Genomic DNA, 21,432 nt, shown 5'->3' on the forward strand with positions numbered 1-21,432 from the left:
TTATTTATAGCTTTGCAAATATTATAATTCAAACAACCAGTCTGACATTTTTAAATTTCACTGAATAGTTTTATTACCAGACACAGTTGAGTGCAGGTTTTATTATTGAACAAGTAAGAACCTATCTAGAATCATATATTTTAATGTGTAGTTTTTATAACTTTTTTTATAAAGAGCACATTAGAATCATATCAACTGTTTTAAATTTTTATTCATTTAAATATTGTTTTATGGAGTTTTTATATTCTTTGAATTTTTATATTATTTTATTCTTACTTATCATATATAACATGAAAAATACATCTAAAGTCTGCAAGTCTCAGTTTTCATATCTGAAAAATGGAGAAACTAAGATATTTAAAATACTGCTGAATCATAAAGTATCTAGTATATTGTTTTAACTTCAAATATTCCATTAAATGCTATTTTGCAAAAGTGCTTTTATCCTGTGAGAAGTGTAGGTTTTAATGAAAACAATTGATGTGTCACTATCCTGGTGGTGGTTAGCTAAATTTCTTGATTTAATACCATTGTTAATTTTTAACATATGGCTTTTTGTTTACTGAATAACATTCAGGAATGATATTAAGAGAACTGTATTATGAAGTGAAGATTTCTACTGAACCATAGATTTTACAAAAGTGGAGTTATATTTTGGTCAAAAGGATATTTGATTATATTTATGACTAAATAGTTCTTGCCACTATGTCCTCTACCAACAAAGCAACGACTCAAAACATCATAAGTGTTTCAGCAAAATTATTTCTCTTTGAAATTTGTAGAACAAAGGCATGTGCTCACATTTACATTTAATATTATCTGAGAAACGGCTCAGTGTTCCAATATTCCACAGGGTACAATGTGGCCTTTATAAAAACAATGCAGCAAATTGAAATAAATTGCAAGAATTGGCTGTCAAATTGTCTGGTTGTAATCACAATTAAATATTCCCTGTATATATTGTTTCCAGGATCAAAGGGAACGGACCTACTCGACATTAAAAACCAAGTCCACTTCAGCCTCCATTAATAACTTGAAGCCAGGAACAGTGTATGTTTTCCAGATTCGGGCTTTTACTGCTGCTGGTTATGGAAATTACAGTCCCAGACTTGACGTTGCTACACTAGAGGAAGCTACAGGTAAAATGTTTGAAGGTAATTACCACCTTTGGTTTGGATTCTTATCTCTATAACTCTGGCGTAATTTTTATTTCAATATTGAGTGTCATGACTTAGTTCAAGGTGATTTTTACATTTAAGGGTGAATGTATGTGCTGTGCTGTGCTTAATCTCTCTGTCATGTCAGGCTTTTTGCAACCCCATGGATTTTAGCCCACCAGGGTCATCTGTCCATGGGGATTCTCCAGGCAGGAATACTGGAGTGGGTTGCCATGCCCTCCTCCAGGGGATCTTTCCAACTCAGGGATTGAATCTAGGTCTTCCGCATTGCAGGCAAATTCTTTACCAGCTGAGCTAATCAGGGAGGCCCTGAATGTATATGTACATATAAATATATATCTATATACTTTGTAAAGGTTATTCAGAATAATAATTTAAAACTTGCTATTTTGTGATGTTATAAACTTTGATCTAATTTCTTTAATACGTACTGGGTTTATTTTGAAAAGATTAAGTCAGAAGCAGAAGCAAGGCTTGCTCAAAAGTGTATTGACACAAGCTGTATTCATAGACCCTCAAATGATCTTCTAGTTGTCAGTCAAAGCTGCCGCTTCCATAGACACCCTTAAATGAAGCCAGAAAGTATACCAAGATGGGCCAGAGAAAGATAATTTATAAAAATCAGGGTTAATTGAAGCTACTTGAATTTTAACAATGATTTCGAAACTTGCCATTCAGGAGGAAGACTTTGTATTTATTTTTACTTTTGTCATCTGTTTTTTTCAGTTTTATGAAATATTTCAAGCATAGTAAATAATATATTTAAAGAATATATGAAATATTAAGAAGAATAATTAAATATCTCTGTATATTCCACTCCAGCTTAAAAATAGAACGTCACCAAAATCTCAAGTCCCCTTTACCATTTGGTGTTTTATAATGCAACATAGGATCATAACAAAAAATACTTGTAACTAGAGTGTATCACAAATAAACAGATGTATCTTAGGCTGCACATCCCAGTTTACTGTCAGAGGACAAGGTTTAGAACAGCTTGAGTACCACTGCTGGTTGTTTTTCAGCTAGGTTGAAGCCTCAGGGTATGTTTCTGTATTTTGAAAGTTTTTTTATTTCTCTCAATGTTATTCACATATTAGGTTCACCCCGCTGTTACTTCCTTCTCTCCTTGCCAATCTAATTTTTCATGGAATTCTATACAAAAATTAGCTTAAAATATTATATTATTTCCTTTTTTCAGTTTTTAATAGGAAGATTTTTTAGTAAATTAAGTCAATGTAATTTTGATTAAAGAGTTATTTTCATTTTGGGAGAATATTTTTCTAGATATTCTAAAAGGTAGAATAAATTGTTATTCTTTTACATTAGTTCATGCTTAGTAAGTTTACTAACAGTAGTATTTTTTCAAAATATTTTGTTATATTTTTAAATTGAGCAATAACTCTGGCAACCTCAACTAATAAAACATATGTTGAAATATATTTTAAATGTAAATCAGTTATATAGAAATATAAACACAAAAGTCATCCATTGAAAAAGATTTCATATAACTTGGTGTGATAAACTTAATATCAGTATTCTTTATTACCTTTTTAAAATGGAGTATGTAAGATTAAAAATGAGAATATCTAAATTCAGTGCCTCTAAAATATTACAGTCTTTTACTCTATTGACATTTAAACATTTGAGTGGTCGTCTGTTAAATGTGTTCTAGTAATTTTCCACTTCGGAGAAGGCAATGGCACCCCACTCCAGTACTCTTGCCTGGAAAAATCCCATGGACGGAGGGGCCTGGTGGGCTGCTGTCCATGGGGTCACTAGGAGTCAGACATGACTGAGCAACTTCACTTTGACTTTTCACTTTCATGCATTGGAGAAGGAAATAGCAACCCACTCCAGTGTTCTTGCCTGGAGAATCCCAGGGACAGGGGAGCCTGGTGGGCTGACGTCTACGGGGTCACACAGAGTCGGATACTACTGAAGCGACTTAGCAGTTTTCCACTTAGACTGATCTTCTGATATTTTACTTTGTAGTTTCTAATATAATTAAACAATTTAAATGATTTTTTCATATTCTAGTGATTAGTTCAAAGTTAAAGAGACATCAGTCATTTATACTTACCAAAAATTCTTTATCAGTTAAAGCTTGAGTTTAAAATCGTTAAGAAATGAGTTTGTGTATTTTCCTGACTTTGTAAATTAAGAATATTGGGCCAAATTATTATTTATTACCTACTGAGATTCATAGATCTGATTGCATTATTTAAAAATGAAATAACTAACAATCATAGAGATTGACATGAAGTGCCGTCTATGGGGTCACACAGAGTCGGACACGACTGAAGTGACTTAGCAGCAGCAGCAGCAGTAGAACCCAAATGAGCACATGAAACTAATGCTAAAAATGCATTTTGCATTAGAAAGGATTTGGTGATTTTTATCATCAGAATATCCTCTCCACTGGAAGGTAAAGTTTGATGAAAAAAGAATCCATATCTCCCATTTCTTACTTTAGTCTTACAAGTACCTAATATAGTGCTTGACACATAGAAGACACTCATTAAGTAAGCAAGAAATGAATACCTCACGTTAATCAAAAAACAAGTTATCAGTATCAGTTGAAGCTAGTACAAATATTCTTGGTTTCACATTTCAGCTCTGCCATGTCTGGCTGTGGGACTTTGAATGAGCTATTTCTCTGTGCCCAAGTTGCTAAGAGAGTAACACCCAACTCTCAGACCGATTGTGAGGATTGAATAAGTTAATGTACACAAAGTGCCAAGTGCAGTGCCTAGCAACACAGACAGCTTTGAATGTCAGCTTTCATTATTTAGTACAACCATTCTCAAGTGTTTTGGTCTTGGGAAGCCTTACAAGCTATTAAAAAATATTGAAGATCCCCAAATAGATTTTAATTATTTGGGTTATATTACTTATTATTCACCATTTTAAAAATTAAAACTGAGAAAATTTTAAAACACAAGTATTCACAACACACATTTCATTAGCCAGCAGAATGATGACATTATCACTTGTCATCTAAGTTCTGGAAAACTCAAAGGTGCACTTGTGAGCATGTGAGAGTAAGTGAAAGAGACAAATAACATTTTATTATGTGAAAATAGTTGACCTTGCAGATACCTTGGAAAGCTTCTGAGGTTTCCCAGACATGCTTTAAGAACTACTGATTTAGCACACAGGTTACTGTGCTAGGGATTAGGGATGCACGGAAACACACAAGCACATTTGATGCGCTCAGTTAGTGAGAGAGACTTGCTCACAAGTTCTGGCCATACGGTTAAGCACTGGCGGAGTGCACGGCCCACTGCTATCATAGCGTCAGGAAACAGTGACTCTTGTGCTAGGAAGGAGGGCTAGGAAGAAGATCCACCCAAAAGAAGTTACTTGAGCACTGATTGGAAAGGGAATTTAAACATAGTATTCCATTTTACATATATCCTAAAATCCCCTTCTACACAGAACCACTGCTACCAATTTTACAATTTTTAAATTGTGGTGTAGTGATTATGACATATAAATTATTTTTAAATGTGTTATCCATGGAATAGATGAAAATATGAATCATAAATAGTGACTATCATAAGATTAAAGTGTGATCCTAACTATATATAAAAACATATAAGTAAATATTCACAACTTCTAATTCACCATTCACCTGACTTCAGTTTTCTCACTGGAGTTGTGTTTCTGAAGCTAAGGGCAGAACAGAGTCTAAGACAAGCAAAGAATTAGACCCACGGGACAAACTGAATGGAAATAATTTCGACACATACGTGTTTAATTTTTTCCTTCCTCATGAACAAAACTACTCCATTCTTTTTCCTCTCTGCTGCTGCTAAGTCACTTCAGTCGTGTCCGACTCTGTGTGACCCCATAGATGGCAGCCCACCAGGCTTCCCCATCCCTGGGACTCTCCAGGCAAGAACACCCGAGTGGGTTGCCATTTCCTTCTCCAATGCATGAAAGTAAAAAGTGAAAGGGAAGTCGCTCTCTAAATATATATTAAAAGAAAGATAAAAACAAAAAACCAAACCACAGCAACAAAATTACTTGAAGTCATCTTTTCTCTGTTGAATCATAATAGGCAGTAATTCAGAAATTAAAGCTTTCAAGTTGTTTTCTTTTTCTTCTTTTTCCTTTTCCCTTGTTTCATTCTCTCGGGGAGCAAATCAGCAGGTCCTGACTTAGGGAGTGTGTATAATATCTCTTTTCAGAAACTTATTACACTGGAGCTATTTTTACTGGTGTTTCAACAGAAGAGCTATCTATAGTTAGCATAAGTATACAAAATTAAGAGAGGAGTTGTCAAAAGGAGGGAGACATAGATAGAGAGAGAAAGACCAATTAAAAAAAAAATCAACACCTTTATGTTGCCTATTGTGGCAAGACACATTCTGCCTACATATAATTTACTGCTCTGGAGACCAAGTCCCTTGCCACCATTAAGAAGGAGTAGTATTTTCCATCCTACCTGAAAGTTTACAGATGTTGATTGTTTCAGAAATAAACAAACTATATTAGTTTTCATTATATTAGATATTAATCTGTAACTGAATCATCTATTGGAATATATATTTTCACTGTTTTGCATCCATTTGGTTATTAGGTTTATACTAGTATTGAAAATAGAATATTCTGGGGAAAATATGACAATTGTGAATTGCCAAATAAGTAAAACTTCACTAATTTGGAAAAATACAAGTGAGAAGGCCATGTGACTTGATGAAGAATAAGAATCAGAGGCTGTTTTAAAGGACATGTAAACATATACTGCTCCCAGAGAGACTCTCAGAAAGATTCAGCTGGGCTTGCCTTAACGAGTGTAGAAGAATCACTTAGCCTTGTACAGGAAGTATCTACAATTAGATAATGCTAAAATGTTTTTTACAGTACTTGCAGAAAGTTGGCTCTTCCATAAACAGCCTAGCTTCTCTGTAATCTTAAACTCTCAAATGTGTGCATTGCATACTTTGTCAAATTAATATAAGTAATTCTGTTTATTTTCCTGAATTAAGGTGAATTATAAACTCATATTGATTTGCTATGATTACATCATGATTTTTATTCTATATTGATGATGTGAGAGATAAATCATTTAAGGTACTTTGAAAAATGCTGAGAGTATGTTATTTGGGTTCTTTTTTTTTTTCATACACCAGGAAAATAGACACAGCGGGATCAAGTACCTTACTGAGGGGAAAAATGGGGATTTACTAGCAATTGTAAATGAAAAATCTTTATCTCTTGGATCATAACTAAGTTTTCAACAATTAAGCAGGGGATCACCATTCAACAAGGCATTTTGCAGGGATCTTTCCTAGCTGAAGAATATAAGATAGATGAAAGTATTGTGCTTACCACTTACTTAAAATATAAAAAGAAAGTTTATTTAAATTTGTTACAATAGAATACATTTATTTAAGTTAGAGATGAATTTAATAGCGTAGATATCTTGCTTATAAGATTTTGCCTAATCTTTCAAGTTCTTGAATAGTATTGAGTATTTTATTGAGCCTTTTTTTTTTTTTTCCTGTTTACAGCTACAGCAGTCTCAAGTGAGCAGAATCCTGTTATTATAATTGCTGTGGTTGCAGTGGCCGGGACTATCATTTTGGTGTTCATGGTCTTTGGCTTCATCATTGGAAGAAGGTAGAACACAAATTTGTTCTAATCTCTAACATAAAATGTATTGATTTTTCAGAATTATGTCAGCCTATTACTTATTGTTTAGTTTAGAATGTTTACTAGTAAATGCAGTTATTCTTTGTCTCATATGAAACACTAAAGGTCAATAAATTTTCATTCTCCCAAGGTCAGAAGAGGAATGAGTAGTGTCATTTCTATTAGGTGACTCTTTATTAGTTATTTTCAGAGTTTGATTTTTATAATAAATATAGGAGACACCTGGAGAAAGATTTACTCTTTTAGTTAATGGTTTGTGGAAGCCATTTAAAATCTGTTGTTGCTGTTTTTCAGGAAAAAATATAAGCAAATATTCACTCATTGGTAAATATAAATCTGTGAAATAGGTCCCTTCCACACTGTCTCACACTTTATATTCTTTGCATTTTTCAAATCATGTGAATTGCTATATTATTATTGAGTTCAGAACTATGGACAGAAAGTTTATATATTTTGTTTATAGCTCTAACTAGCAAGTTTTAAGTAATTAAGATATATCATGCTGAATTTTAAATACACAAAGCTAGATTATTGATTGAGATCATCAAAACTTTTATTTTTTTTCCAGGCACTGTGGTTATAGCAAAGCTGACCAAGAAGGGGATGAAGAGCTTTACTTTCATTGTAAGTGTTTGGCTTTTCTTTATTTATTTACCCCAGTTAATACAGAAATCTGGTTGTCAGTATTGGCATGAATAAATTCCTGATGCATCAGGCTTGAAAATATACCATGAGCTCAAAATGTTGCTTTAAAGCATTTGAACAAATATGTAGAATGAAAATATAATGTAAATTCTTTAACAATATATTCAGAAATGTAATCTCTCATAAGAAATTTTAATATAACCGAAAGGATGTTCAGCAGCTTTTATGTCACAATTGTTCCTTTTGCAATCTTTGCCCAAGTGTTTCATATCATCCTAATAATGATTCATTAAATGTTGCATGCGCCCATGTTCTAGCTCAGGAATTCATTTTAAGTTAGAAAGATAGGCCCTTTTTTCTATGCAGTGAGTGATGCTATAATGAAAAACTAAGGAACCTCTCTCTGTCCATCTACTATAAACTGGCCATCACAGGTAGATATTTTGAGACACAAATAGTGTAATAATAGGATTCAGTACTCTGATGTTTTCCTGTGGATTTGAGCTACCTGATTCTTAAAGTTCATTTTAGAAATTATATCAGAACATAGCTCAGGAAACAAAAAAAAAAAAAAAAAAAAAGATGCTCAACTGCATTAATCTTATTGTTGTTGCACATGGATGGCAAGTGAAACCCTGAGAGCTTTGAGAGTAAATGTAGACTTTTTGCAGCCAAAGTAACATCCAATGGATGACGCTCTTATCCAAATCCAGTATCCCTATTTTTAACCCTTGAAAACAATTTATGTATAATTTTTCTTAGTAACCATACTCCTTACTAAAATTTCTCATGGGTAGATAAATTTTCTATAAATGGCATAAGAATGACATTGATTTTTGTGTTACTCATCAAATTCTTGTGTCAGTATCTAAGAAGATATTGTCATGTCCTGATTCTTAAGTCATGGGAAGATGTAGCATAAATCAAGGAAGTGTGTGGTTGAAAAAACACAGTATGAACACCATTATTATTCCTAAGTTTCTCCAGCATGTTATTAATTGTTGAACCAACAGTTCCCTTGACTTTAGTTTTCGAAAGAGAAGTGCCTTTACATAATACATATTCAAATCAATGATGAAACTGTATAATTCGAACCGCTGAAGCCAGGGAGTGTATTAGGACTCTAAAAATTATAGTAAAAGTTATGACCAGAGGGGGCTTGATCATGATGATTAAGTTTCAGGGCCCCTGGTTTTCGCAGACTCCTTTCAAGGCCCTGAAAGAGTCCTAACAAGTTAGTGTGTAGAATCTTTTCTCTTAAAGAGAATATCCCAAATTGCAGAAGCTTTAAGCCACACTAAACTTAAATCTGCCCCTGATTATGGCTGAACACATGTGATTCTATGACCCTTCTCCTGGGATTATTGACATATTCCTAATGTTGGTGCTTCCTCTTGCTAACTGGCAGTGATTTTGTGACAAGTCCCAGTGATGAATCATAGGCTGTTTATAGCTAGAGGATATACAGAAAAAGTGGAAGTTATATTTTTTTCTCTTTCATGACATGAGAGAATACTTTTAACACTTCCCCAGACAGGAAGGAGAGGATCAAAACTTGAATGCCTTAATTTTTGTGTCAAGTTTGTATATAGATGACAGTAAACATATATAGAAGAGAGTAACGTGAGACTATAGTTCCTGGAATCCCAGATTCTACCCATATGTGAATAATTTGATGGAAGAATCATTTAATAATACCTTAATCAGTATGTCACTTTTCTTTGCTTATTGAAGATATCCAAGACATCCCCAAATGATCAAATACTGCCTCTTGGTTAATTTGCTTTTAGCTTGCAAGTTAATGCTGAAGGTAAATTAAGACATGGCTTACCTAAAACATGTTGTATAGCTTTCTGCTTAACTGTCATCATTCAGTTTTAATATTTTGATGTCATTCCCTTTTTTCACATTTGACATCCAGTTTGTAATTAGAAAAAATAAAGCTGCGTGTTTTACCTGCTAACATAGAAAAGATAAACTGGAACTTGTGTATATAAACAGTTTTCATCTCTAGAGTAAAATATCAGTGGTGGTTTTAAGATATTTAAGATTCATGAGAGATGTAAATGAGATACTAAAACACAAAAAGCTCACACTCTTAAATCAAGATAAGCAACAAACCAAAATATTCAGAAATTGTGTCAAAATTGTTCTTATTTTAAAACATCCATTTTTAAACGAATAATGAAAGAAATACACTTAAGATATCCTATCTTGGTAAATCCTTGATATTTTTGAATCACCCTTTATACAAGGATATCTTTTCTTGTCATTTGATGAGAACCAGGCATTTTATTTGATTTTATGACTGTATTTATAGTACATAAAGTACAACACTGTGGTCACCAGCTATTTACAAGTTGGTGTCCTTTTATTCCTTTAGTATACAGACAATTTTCTTAGGTGCTAAGACACCAGATTGAATTTTTACAGAAACATGAAAGCAACCATTTAACTAGCTTTTAGAGCACTGAATTTAATAGAATGTCCAGTCATTTGTATCAGGTGCCCTCCACTCTCCATGGCCCCAAGTGCTACATTTAAAGATATAAACACAATGGAGGAGTTTAGTGAACCAATTCCAATTTACATTTTGTTTCCTCCTACCATTTCTTCTAACAATGTCTTTGAATCCAAGCTGGGCAGTATTTCATGTTTTTATGCCAAAATTGCTCTGGCCTGTCAAAATGTTTTGTGACAACTTGAATAAAGAACCATCAGAGACCCGTTTGAGATGCAGAAGGTTACCTCCAATCTAGCTCCCTTATCGCAAAATCAAACCAAAAAAAAAAAAAATGAAAGAAAGAATAAAACGGAGAAGATGGCTCATTCTCCATCTGCCTGCCAATCTAGGAGGTTAACCTATTGTTTTCTTCCCTTCTCTCTTTTTCTCTTCCCCCTCTCTTCCCTGTACTCCTTTTTCTCTCTTTTCTCTTTCTATCCCCTCTCTCTTTTCTTCTTGTGTTTTTTTCTCATGTTCAGCTTTAGTAACAAATGAGCATCTGTCAGTTTTATAAACTGCAACAGTAATTGTTTAAGACAATCAATTTTGGATAAACAATCAACTACAACAGAATAAATCAAGATTTTTAAATCCCATTTTTCCTTTATACATTCTGCTTCTTTTTGTTTGTTATGTGTTTATTTTAAAAATATGATTTCAAGTTGATGTGATGACATAAGCACAGTTAGGCTGCAGTGTAATACATAAAGAAATATATTGTTCTCCAAATAGTAAGATTTAATGAAAAGATTGTTCAGTGGCTTTGTTAAAAAACAATAAAGTTTTTCTTGAGGATATAGTGTAATTATTTTCATTGCATTAATATAACCAAATATATGCCTATCTATCTTATCTTTGTCTTTAACCAAATGATTAGATTTGGAATACATTATTGTAATTGATTTAAAGTTGACATAGCATTCTGTTACCTGCATGCTTCTGGGTGCGTTTTAAGACAATTTTAACTTTTAAGATGATTCTATGTTGTTTGAATCTTGACTACCTTTTCTGAGGTGTATTGGCTACCTCCTCATAGCAGTTAAGAACTTCCAGAGCCTTATAATTGAAAGTTCATATAAACCATTCCTCTTTCAAATTACTGTCATACATGGTTAGCAGATCCCAGGAATATTGTAAATTTTCTAACTTTATTCTGCACTTTGTACATTTGGCTTCTATTGCCCTTCAAGGTGAAGAAGAAACTGTGTCTTTAGTAGATTTCTCTCTGGTTTTGTGATAGCAGTCCCTCACACTTGTATTAATTTTATGTATATGTCAACGGTGGTTGGTCTTTAAAAAAATAAACCAAAAGAATAAGTAAGATGTCTAAATGTTTTTAATATTACTGTCAGTGTAGTAGGCTACCTGTAAATGAAATGTCTTCTTTTCCCAGTGTATTAATTTGATTGATTGACTGACTGATAGATTTACAAATGTGTTTCCAAGTCCATTACAAACCTCAATATGGCTTGAACTATGCCATGATAGCAATGAATTTAATTAAACCTCCAGTCTGATAAGAGTCATGTCAGAGAATTTTGGTGCTGTCTTTTGTTGATTTACTGGAAAAGCAAGTCAGTTAGTCACCTATGAGCTGGATCCTATGTTACCTATAGAAGCTTGCAGATAATACCTATACGCCTGCAGACTGAAGTAGTCTGTTAAAACTGCTGTGAATCAGGTGATGTGGAAGCAAGTTCACTGTTCCAAGGAGCACTCTGCATAATGAAATTCCTGGGCTGACTGCACAATAAGTGCTTTGCTTCATCACAGTCATGCTTTCTTACATCATTACAGTTAAATTTCCAGGCACCAAAACCTACATTGACCCTGAAACCTATGAGGACCCAAATAGAGCTGTCCATCAATTCGCCAAGGAGCTAGATGCCTCCTGTATTAAAATTGAGCGTGTGATTGGCGCAGGTAAGGCTGTTGTAGCTTCCTTGTTCAGCTGTTCCATTTAGCCAAGATCGAAAGTCATACATCATAATGACAGGCAAATAATTATACCTCAAGTATAGAACCTTTGCATTTACCTGAAATGTTGGAAGCAATGAGCCTGTACTTGTTTATGAAATCTTAAGAAAAAAAAAGTGAAAAAGAAGCATGTGGTGCAGAGAATTGTGTATCTTTTGTCTCTTGTTGGATTTTTCAGATACTGTTCTATTGTAAGCTATTTCATAATAGTTCTGGCCCATCGAATATATGAATTTATATTTAAAATAGTTAGAATGTTGTGAATATTGCTGGAATATACATCCTCTGACTTGATTTATCATCTTCCTGCCAAGTGTTCATTTTTATTATTTTTTGTTATATTTGTAGCTGTTGTAGTGTTTAATTTCATGTAGAAAATTAATATGTATTAATTATTTAAAAGGAAAATTATTTTCTATGTGTACAATGTATCTTCACAGTAACTGTACATTTTGGATGAAGTCCCTTACATCTAGCAAACCTAGGTACATATGAATTCCAGATTTTTAAATCTTTCAGAAGTATTGGTATTTCAAGTCATGAAAACAATAGCAATATGTAGAATTTGCTAATGTGCCCTTATACTCCAGTAAACAGTGTCCATTTTGCAGTGTATTTCAAACCTAAATGTTGTTTCTGAAAGAGTTTTTGTTAAGCCAGTTGAAAAAAAAATAGGACTTTGTGTAACAGTTTAAAAAAGTTTAAAAGTGTTTTTAAAGAATTGAATGCAGTTACTCTGAGAGAGGAGATATTTCTGTAATTAAAATACACATGCCTGTTCTGTTACTTTAGGAGAATTTGGAGAAGTCTGCAGTGGTCGTTTGAAACTCCCAGGGAAAAGAGATGTTGCAGTAGCCATAAAAACCCTGAAAGTTGGTTACACGGAAAAGCAAAGGAGAGACTTTTTATGTGAAGCCAGCATCATGGGGCAATTTGACCACCCAAATGTTGTCCATTTGGAAGGGGTTGTTACAAGAGGTACATATTGACAGTATATTTCATTTACCAAATGTACTGTCAGAAATCAGTGTTGTTTCACAGATACTAAAAAATCAAATTGTAAATATACTGCATATTTTTCATGAGTTTTTCTTTGGATGTGTAACTGACTAAAATAATTTTCTTTTGTGCTACCTTCTCAGGCAAAAAATGGATAAATGAATGCAGGTTGAGAATTAAAGAATAAATTTGATAGATAGATGGGAGTGACATATTTTCATTTATCTTCAAAAGTCATAAATGTATTACATTTTAGTCTTTCGATTTTCTGTAAAGTGTCATTTTCTCTGAGTTGTATTCACAAAACAGGAGTCAGAAGAACACATTGACTTTTATTGTTTAATTTTATCAATCATGACTATGTTCCAAACAGACAGTTAATGACTCTGCGTTTAGCAGCAGCACTAGAAATGTTAGAAATACTCACCACTCACCCAGTCAGTCTTTCAAAAGAGCACTAGATATTTTATCTGGGGTGAGAAACAGAATAAATCTGAAATTTACATTACAGCTTTGGAAGCAACACTTTTTTTTTCATATATATATATTTTTTTTAATTTTAGGGAAGCCAGTCATGATTGTAATAGAATTCATGGAAAATGGAGCCCTAGATGCATTTCTCAGGGTAGGTAACAAAATTATTCTCCCATCCTAAATATACTATGCCTGTAACCAATGTAATTTTCTGAACTTTTCTTTGCAGTGTAAAATGTGAACAGTAGAAACTTGAACAGGTCACAAAATTGTCTTTGAAAAGCAGCTTTAAAAAGTCTTAAGACTGGATTGAGAAAGATTTTTTGAGCATTTAAGCGATATAATGCCATTTAAAAATAGTTTCCATTGATATATTACCGCAAATACTGAGGATACTGGAAGCCCTATAATTGGAATACTTGCTGTAGAGTAGCATTTTACATTTTCAAATTTACAATTATAAATGAAATACAGAGGTAATACAGAGGAAAAGTGAGATAACCGTTCAATGTTGGTAGGACTCTGCTCTGTGGAACCATTTCTACTATAGTGTTATATGAACATCAAGCTTAAAATAAAGAATTATTACCATTTTAAAGTATGTTATTTTTATAAATAATAAATTCTGAATGTAAAAACATACATATTTTTATGTTCAGACTTTTCATCTAAGATCGTGAAGAGGTGTTAACCTTTTTTCAAAGGGCGAAGAGAAAATAGTAAGAGGAAGAGAACATGTAGAGATCATACATGATCTAGAATGGAACATTCAATCCAGATTAATAAGCATTAAGAGGATTTTGACATGCTATGTCTTGTTAATATGCATACCTGTCAACTTTCTAGAAGAAGGCATCACTTAGCAAATTCGTCTATTCAAACCACTGTCAGCTTGCATTGTATTTGGAATTCAACTGGAGAAATCTGTGGGTTAAAAATAAGTTAGAAATATATGGTGGCCAATTGGTTGCAAAGAGTTCTCAATCCCATTTATTAGCACATCTACCTCAGGGAATCTTTGTTGCAAGTAATATTCCTACCTACAGCACAACAATGAGAAGTAGAAGATGAAAACAGTCAGCTGGTACAATCCCTTTCTACCTCTTAATTTCACTCCATTTTTACTAAGAAATTTTTTCACCCTTCCTTTTTTTACCATTTGGAGAAAAAATCTAATATATGTGTCTTTATCCTTTTATATATGTTTAGACTATTTATGTAAATTTTTAGCAAGTGGGTAAAATGCTTAGCTGTCAGGGATTTTTTTTTTTAATATTTCATTCCCTAACTTCCTGATGATCTGTGCTTTTATTCTGGGGCTTCCCTGACAGCCCAGTTGGTAAAGAATCTGTCTGCAATGCAGGAGACCCTGGTTCAATTCCTGGGTTTCTGCTGGAGAAGAGATAGGCTACCCACTCCAGTATTCTTGGGCTTCCCTTCTGGCTCAGCTGGTAAAGAATCTACCTGCAATGTGGGAGACCTGGATTCGATCCTTGGGTTGGGAAGATCCTCTGGAGAAGGGAAAGGCTACCCACTCCAGTATCCTGGCCTGGAGAATTCCATAGACTATATAGTCTGTGGGGTCACAAAGAATTGGACAGGCAATAACCTCAGATATGCAGATGACACCACCCTTATGGCAGAAGTGAAGAGGAACTGAAAAGCCTCTTGATGAAAGTAAAAGAGGAGAGTGAAAAAGTTGGCCTAAAGCTCAACATTCAGAAAACGAAGATCATGTCATCCGGTCCCATCACTCCATGGGAAATAGATGGAGAAACAGTGGAAACAGTGTCAGACTTTATTTTGGGGGGCTCCAAAATCACTGCAGATGGTGATTGCAGCCATGAAATTAAAAGACGCTTACTCCTTGGAAGAAAAGTTATGACCAACCTAGATAGCATATCTAAAAGCAGAGAAATTACTTTGCCGACTAAGGTCTGTCTAGTCAAGGCTATGGTTTTTCCAGTAGTCATATATGGATGTGAGAGTTGGACTGTGAAGAAGGCTGAGCACCAAAGAATTGATGCTTTTGAACTGTGGTGTTGGAGAAGACTCTTGAGAGTCCCTTGGACTGCAAGGAGATCCAACCAGTCCATTCTGAAGGAGATCAACCCTGGGATTTCTTTGGAAGGAATGATGCTAACGCTGAAACTCCAGTACTTTGGCCACTTCATGTGAAGAGTTGACTCATTGGAGAAGACTTTGATGCTGGAAGGGATTGGGGGCAGGAGGAGAAGGGGACGACAGACGATGAGATGGCTGGATGGCATCACGGACTCGATGGACGCGAGTCTGAGTGAACTCCAGGAGTTGGTGATGGATAGGGAGGCTTGGCGTGCTGCAATTCATGGGGTCGCAAAGAGTCAGACACGACTGAGCAACTGAACTGAACTGAGTGACTTTCACTTTCACTTTCTCTAACTTTGATGTAAAAATTAGCATATACTTTTGGATTTGCATGCTTTGAAGCTATTAATTAATACCAGTTACATATCAATATAAATAAATGATTACTAGAATTCTATTTTATATTATTTGACTATTTAAATCAGCCCCTGTTGTTTTTCACAAATGTCTATATTATGTAGAAAATTAAGTAGTAATTCCTCTGTCACTATGTGCAGACATTTTTCATGGTAATTTTTTTCTTTTTTCAAACTGGGTTAACTGGACTTTCATTTTTGTCTTCCTGTAGAAACACGATGGGCAATTTACAGTCATTCAGTTAGTAGGAATGCTGAGAGGAATTGCTGCTGGAATGAGATATTTGGCTGATATGGGATATGTTCACAGGGACCTTGCAGCTCGCAATATTCTTGTCAACAGCAATCTTGTTTGTAAAGTGTCAGATTTTGGCCTGTCCCGGGTTATAGAGGACGATCCCGAAGCTGTCTATACAACGACTGTAAGAAAAAGTCTATTACTGCACGTCTTCATTATTTCTGCCAATTTTCCTACCAAGAAATCAGGGCTTAATAATACAAAATGAAACAGGAGAAAAGAGGCAAATTGATCTCTACCTTTGTTTGTTGTGACATTTTTTTCCTTTTGGAAGAATCATCATCGCTTTTACAGTCTTCATATAGACTAAGAGTAGAAGTATGATAAGAATATCAATAGCTTATTTCATATTGGGATTGCTAATATATATAATATACATATACAGCATTTGGTTACTAGGGGTCATAGTTGCAGCAGAAAACAATAATCCCACTTTTTAATCAAGATTTTAAGAAAATATAACTATGCTAATTCTTGTAAGTTTGCAAGATTAGAACAAAGGAAAGTATATGGGGATTTACTTGTATACTATTATTCCAATATTTCTTTCCATTTTAGTAGTTATTTTACCTGATTTGTCATTGTCTTTTTGAGTAGACTCTGGCCGTACAACCACATAGTTCACAATTGATTTGCCTTAGAATTGAAAACTTAACCATGACATTTAAAAAGCAAGTTAGTAACTTTAACTACACTTGGAGAAATTCAAGATGAATAGACCTGATACTGTTGAATTGTCAACGAAATACACAGGCATTTAGCTTAGCCTTATGGTTCTACTATAAATGATTTATATGTCATTATATATATATCTAAAATGTCAATTTCTTTTAATACAGGGTGGAAAAATTCCAGTAAGGTGGACAGCACCTGAAGCCATCCAATACCGGAAATTCACATCAGCCAGTGACGTATGGAGCTATGGAATAGTCATGTGGGAAGTTATGTCTTATGGAGAGAGACCTTATTGGGACATGTCAAATCAAGATGTAGGTGTTATACTACTTAAACAAAAAGGATTTAATACATTAATATTCATTTTATGGGAACATGTAGGTAATGGCTCATAAGAAGAAACTTTTACAGTTCTAAAAAACATGGTTGCTGAGTTTTCATGATTATTACCATAAATTACCACAATAATTACTGTAAATTAGTGGTTCAACTAATTTTCTTTTGTCTTCATTTTGAAGAATTGCTTTTTCTTTTTCATTTAAATTCTCTGGACATGATAGAAGCCGGAAAAGGATATTTCTTTAATAAAAGTAATGATGCTGATCTTGCACAGCTGTAGTGGGAGAGTCACCTGAGTAAAAGATTCATTTATGGAGGGGAGAGAAGGAAGGCTGTGTTATTTTGTCTTTGAAGCTTATCTTCCTCTTGCTTTTAATTTCCTGATAAAATCTGTTTAAATTATGTTGTTGGTTGATTTAGTTAAGTTTTAATTTCATGAAAACTTAAATTTAACAACCAATATGTGTTTCATAGAAATATTTTAGAATATAATCACAATGGGAATATCTTGGGAAATTTCTTTTAAAAATACAGCTTATTAAATGTGTATCCTATTACTAAGGCAACAAGTACATTGTTCACCTTTGAGAAAAGAAACTGATGATAGTTCTCGGGTATGTACATCTCACTCCAAGAGACCATTTATAAAACAGTATAGCATAAGGGCTTCCCTGGTGGCTCAGACGGTAAAGAATCTGCGTGCAATGCAGGTAGACCTGGGTTCAATCCCTGAGTCAGCAAGATCCCCTGATGAAGAGAATGGCAACCCACTCCAGTATTCTTGCCTTGAGAATTCCAGGGACAGAGGAGCCTGAGGGGCTACAGTTCATGGGGTCACAAAGAGTCGGACACGACCGAGTGACTAACACAACAACAATAGCATAAGTGCAAGTAAATATTTACTTCTGTAAGTTGAATTTTACAAAGTTGACATTTTTGTAAGGCAGAAACTTACAAGTACTGTCAGATTTATATGCCTTTATTGAAAATGTGAGTGAAATTTAGGTAAAAGTAGAGTAAGTATAAAATCTAGGAAGGTACCCTGCATTAAACTAGAAATATGGAGAAGATGTTGGTTCATAGCTGAGGAGAGAATTCACCAAGGGAACACTTTGGAAAGTGCAGAAACAAAGGCTTAGTGAAGTGTATGTGGACCAACTAAGTAGAGTCACTATCCTATAACAGAGATACATACATTATCAGTGTTCTGAAATGAAGATTGTATGCATGTGCTAAGTTGCTTTAGTCATGTCCAAGTCTGCGACCCTATGAACTCTGTCCATGGGATTCTCCAGGCAAGAATACCAGAATGTGTTGCCATGCCTTCTTCCAGGGGATCTTCCCAATCCAGACATTGAACCCGCGTCTCTCAAGTGTCCTGCAAAAAGCAGGTTGTTTACCTCGAACACCACCTGGGAAGCCCCTGAAATGAAGATTAGGTTGGGGCAAATTGACCAAAAAAAGTGTTTTAAGGAGTTTGGAAATGATAAGCATGCATGCTCTTAAAGAATAAAGTAAAAAATAATAATAATAAAATAACTGGTGCTTGAAGAAAGTCTATATTACCATTGAGAAGAAGCATGTGACAAGCAAACCAGTTTGAAGTACTGAATTCTTGAGATATTATAAACATGTGTAACAACAGAAGCTGACTAAGGTTAAAACTGAGTTATTTTTCAAAAATAGATCATAATCATTGTTATATAAAATTAGTATTTTTTTTCTTATTTTAGAATTTTCCCTATCAAGTTTCTATGTTTCTTAAAACTAGTAAGTTATTTTTAGACAACTAAAATCAGATTGTTTGTTGGGAAGGTGATTTTCAGTACTTTTTTAAACAAATTTCTGCACTGACTAAAAAATTCACAGCCAAAAGAAGGAGAGGTTTGAAAAAATCATTTACTATTTTGAGTTGAATAATGACATAAAACTTTTTTAATGGCAGTTTCTTTTTTTTTTTTTTTTGGTTTTGGTTTTTTGAAGATAAAAGTCTGAATGATGAGTCTGTTTGGCAGAGGCAAAGTTGTTAATATTTGACAGGTCTCAGTGTCAAAGATTTCATGGACTGTCAAAATGTGGGCAAACAAATCCTTGGGGCAGAGAAAGAGAAATATTTACATTCCCTAGACACTCGGTAGGGTTTCATTTCTTTTGACACCTTCCTTCTGTACTAGATTCAAACATAAAGGAATGACAGGAATATAAGATAACTTTAAAGTTCGCTTAACTTCTAAAAACAAATAATAGAAATGGTTAAGGAAAAAAAAACTTCTATTTTAGATTTAGAAGTCCCATTTGTTTTTATTGAAAATTAAATATTATAAATATATATTTTGTCTGTCAAGTGTTAATATTTTTACTGATCAAATAAAGTTTTAAGAGCACAGTGTTTAATTCTGACCTAAAACATTAAGCACCATCTTTCTTCTTTTTTTTCAATTGCAGAGGTCTAAATTATTAAATTATTAAATTTAAACATAAGAGATTACCAACACAGTTCAGGTTTTATAGTGACATTGATATTAACATTCTTCTTAAAGGATAATATTCATTATTTTATACTTATGTTAAACTGCTATTTGAGCAATTATATATTTCATTTTCAATATACAAATGGTGGGACAAACTTGAATTTAAAATAATGAATTCCACTATAGTAAAAATAATTCTCTAAAGAAAGCTTTTTTACTTGGAGTCTCCAGGTAGGAGACTGTGGAGCAACTTAAGTGATCTGCCAACTCCTCGATGTCTCTGGAAATCCTCTGTTTATGTGACTATATTTTATTTTTCTGAACATTATGCTTTTATCAATTCTCCAGCGATATTAATATTTTAAATATTAGATTGATTGAAAGAATCAAATCACTTTATATGATTTAAATTTAGTTGCTGGAAATTTGTCAAGGATTTTATAAAACCCTCAAATTTTTAAATACCTTGGATTATAAGAGACTTTTCATAAGACATGTGAAACAAGATAAATCAAGACGTAAGTTGATAATTAAGTTTGTCAGGAACTCCACAAAACTCTAGGCTGAAAATACAATTTAAAGTGAGGTTTCTATGGTTACTCTGAAGAAATCAAAAAGGGGGTGCTCCTTATTAGTAGGGGGCTTCCCAGGTGACACTAGTGGTAAAGATTCCACCTGACAATGCAGGAGATGCAAGCGATATGGGTTCGATCCCTGGGTTGGGAAGATCCCCTGGAGGAGGGCAGGCGTGTGGACAGAGGAGCCTGGCAGGCTACAGTCCATGGAGTCACAGAGAGTCCAACATAAATAAAGTGACTGAGCACAAAGTCCCTTAGTATCCATAGGATATTGGATCCAGGACCAATCTGTGAATACTCAAGTCCCTTATATAAAATGACATTGTTTTTTCACTAAACTTGTGAACACCCACCTGTATACTTTAAATTCCCTCCAAATTACTTATGGTGCCTAATACAATATAAATATTATGTAAATAAGTATAAATACAATATAAATGATGTACAAATAGTAACTGGCATGTGGCATATTCAAGTTGTGCTTTCTGGAATGTTCTGATTTTCCTTTTTCTTTTTGAGTATTTTTACCCATGGATGCAGAATCTGAAGATGCAGTCTCAGGATATGGAGGGTGACTGTGTTGTAAAATCAGTGAGGTAGACAGTTACCAGGGGGCTTTGGCCACAGTCTACACAGGGGAATGAACAAGACCATGTCAGGAAAAAATGATATGCTTATGTATGAAGATACCTGCACCCAAATGGTTCCAAATAGGAAAAGGAGTACGTCAAGGCTGTATGTTGTCACCCTGCTTATTTAAATTATATGCAGAGTATATCATGAGAAACGCTCGGCTGGAAGAAGCACAAGCTGGAATCAAGATTGCCGGTATAAATATCAATAAACTCAGATATGCAGATAACACCACCCTTATGGCAGAAAGTGAAAAGGAACTAAAAAGCCTCTTGATGAAAGTGAAAGAGGAGAGTGAAAAAGTTGGCCTAAAGCTCAGCATTAAGAAAACAAAGATCATGTCATCCGGTCCCATCACTTCATGGGAAATAGATGGGGAAACAGTGGAAACAGTGGCAGACTTTATTTTGGGGGGCTCCAAAATCACTGCAGATGGTGATTGCAGCCATGAAATTAAAAGACGCTTACTTCTTGAAAGGAAAGTTATGACCAACCTAGATAGCATATTCAAAAGCAGA

The 21,432-nt window shown here is 34.1% G+C and overlaps 1 protein-coding gene across 1 annotated transcript in view; it reads left to right on the forward strand.

The window, feature by feature from the left end:
- The window catches only part of EPHA7 (EPH receptor A7), a 207,929-nt gene that overhangs the window by 174,029 nt on the left and 12,468 nt on the right, over positions 1-21,432 (forward strand). Inside the window, exons 7-16 of the mRNA XM_052646036.1 lie at positions 971-1,154; positions 6,698-6,806; positions 7,408-7,463; positions 10,123-10,129; positions 11,024-11,025; positions 11,785-11,910; positions 12,757-12,942; positions 13,527-13,588; positions 16,133-16,342; positions 17,058-17,207. Coding sequence (XP_052501996.1) covers positions 971-1,154; positions 6,698-6,806; positions 7,408-7,463; positions 10,123-10,129; positions 11,024-11,025; positions 11,785-11,910; positions 12,757-12,942; positions 13,527-13,588; positions 16,133-16,342; positions 17,058-17,207 — 1,092 coding nt within the window. The remainder of the gene's footprint in view (positions 1-970; positions 1,155-6,697; positions 6,807-7,407; positions 7,464-10,122; positions 10,130-11,023; positions 11,026-11,784; positions 11,911-12,756; positions 12,943-13,526; positions 13,589-16,132; positions 16,343-17,057; positions 17,208-21,432) is intronic.

Source organism: Budorcas taxicolor, chromosome 9 (genome assembly GCF_023091745.1).
Source record: "Budorcas taxicolor isolate Tak-1 chromosome 9, Takin1.1, whole genome shotgun sequence".
NCBI lineage: Eukaryota > Metazoa > Chordata > Mammalia > Artiodactyla > Bovidae > Budorcas > Budorcas taxicolor.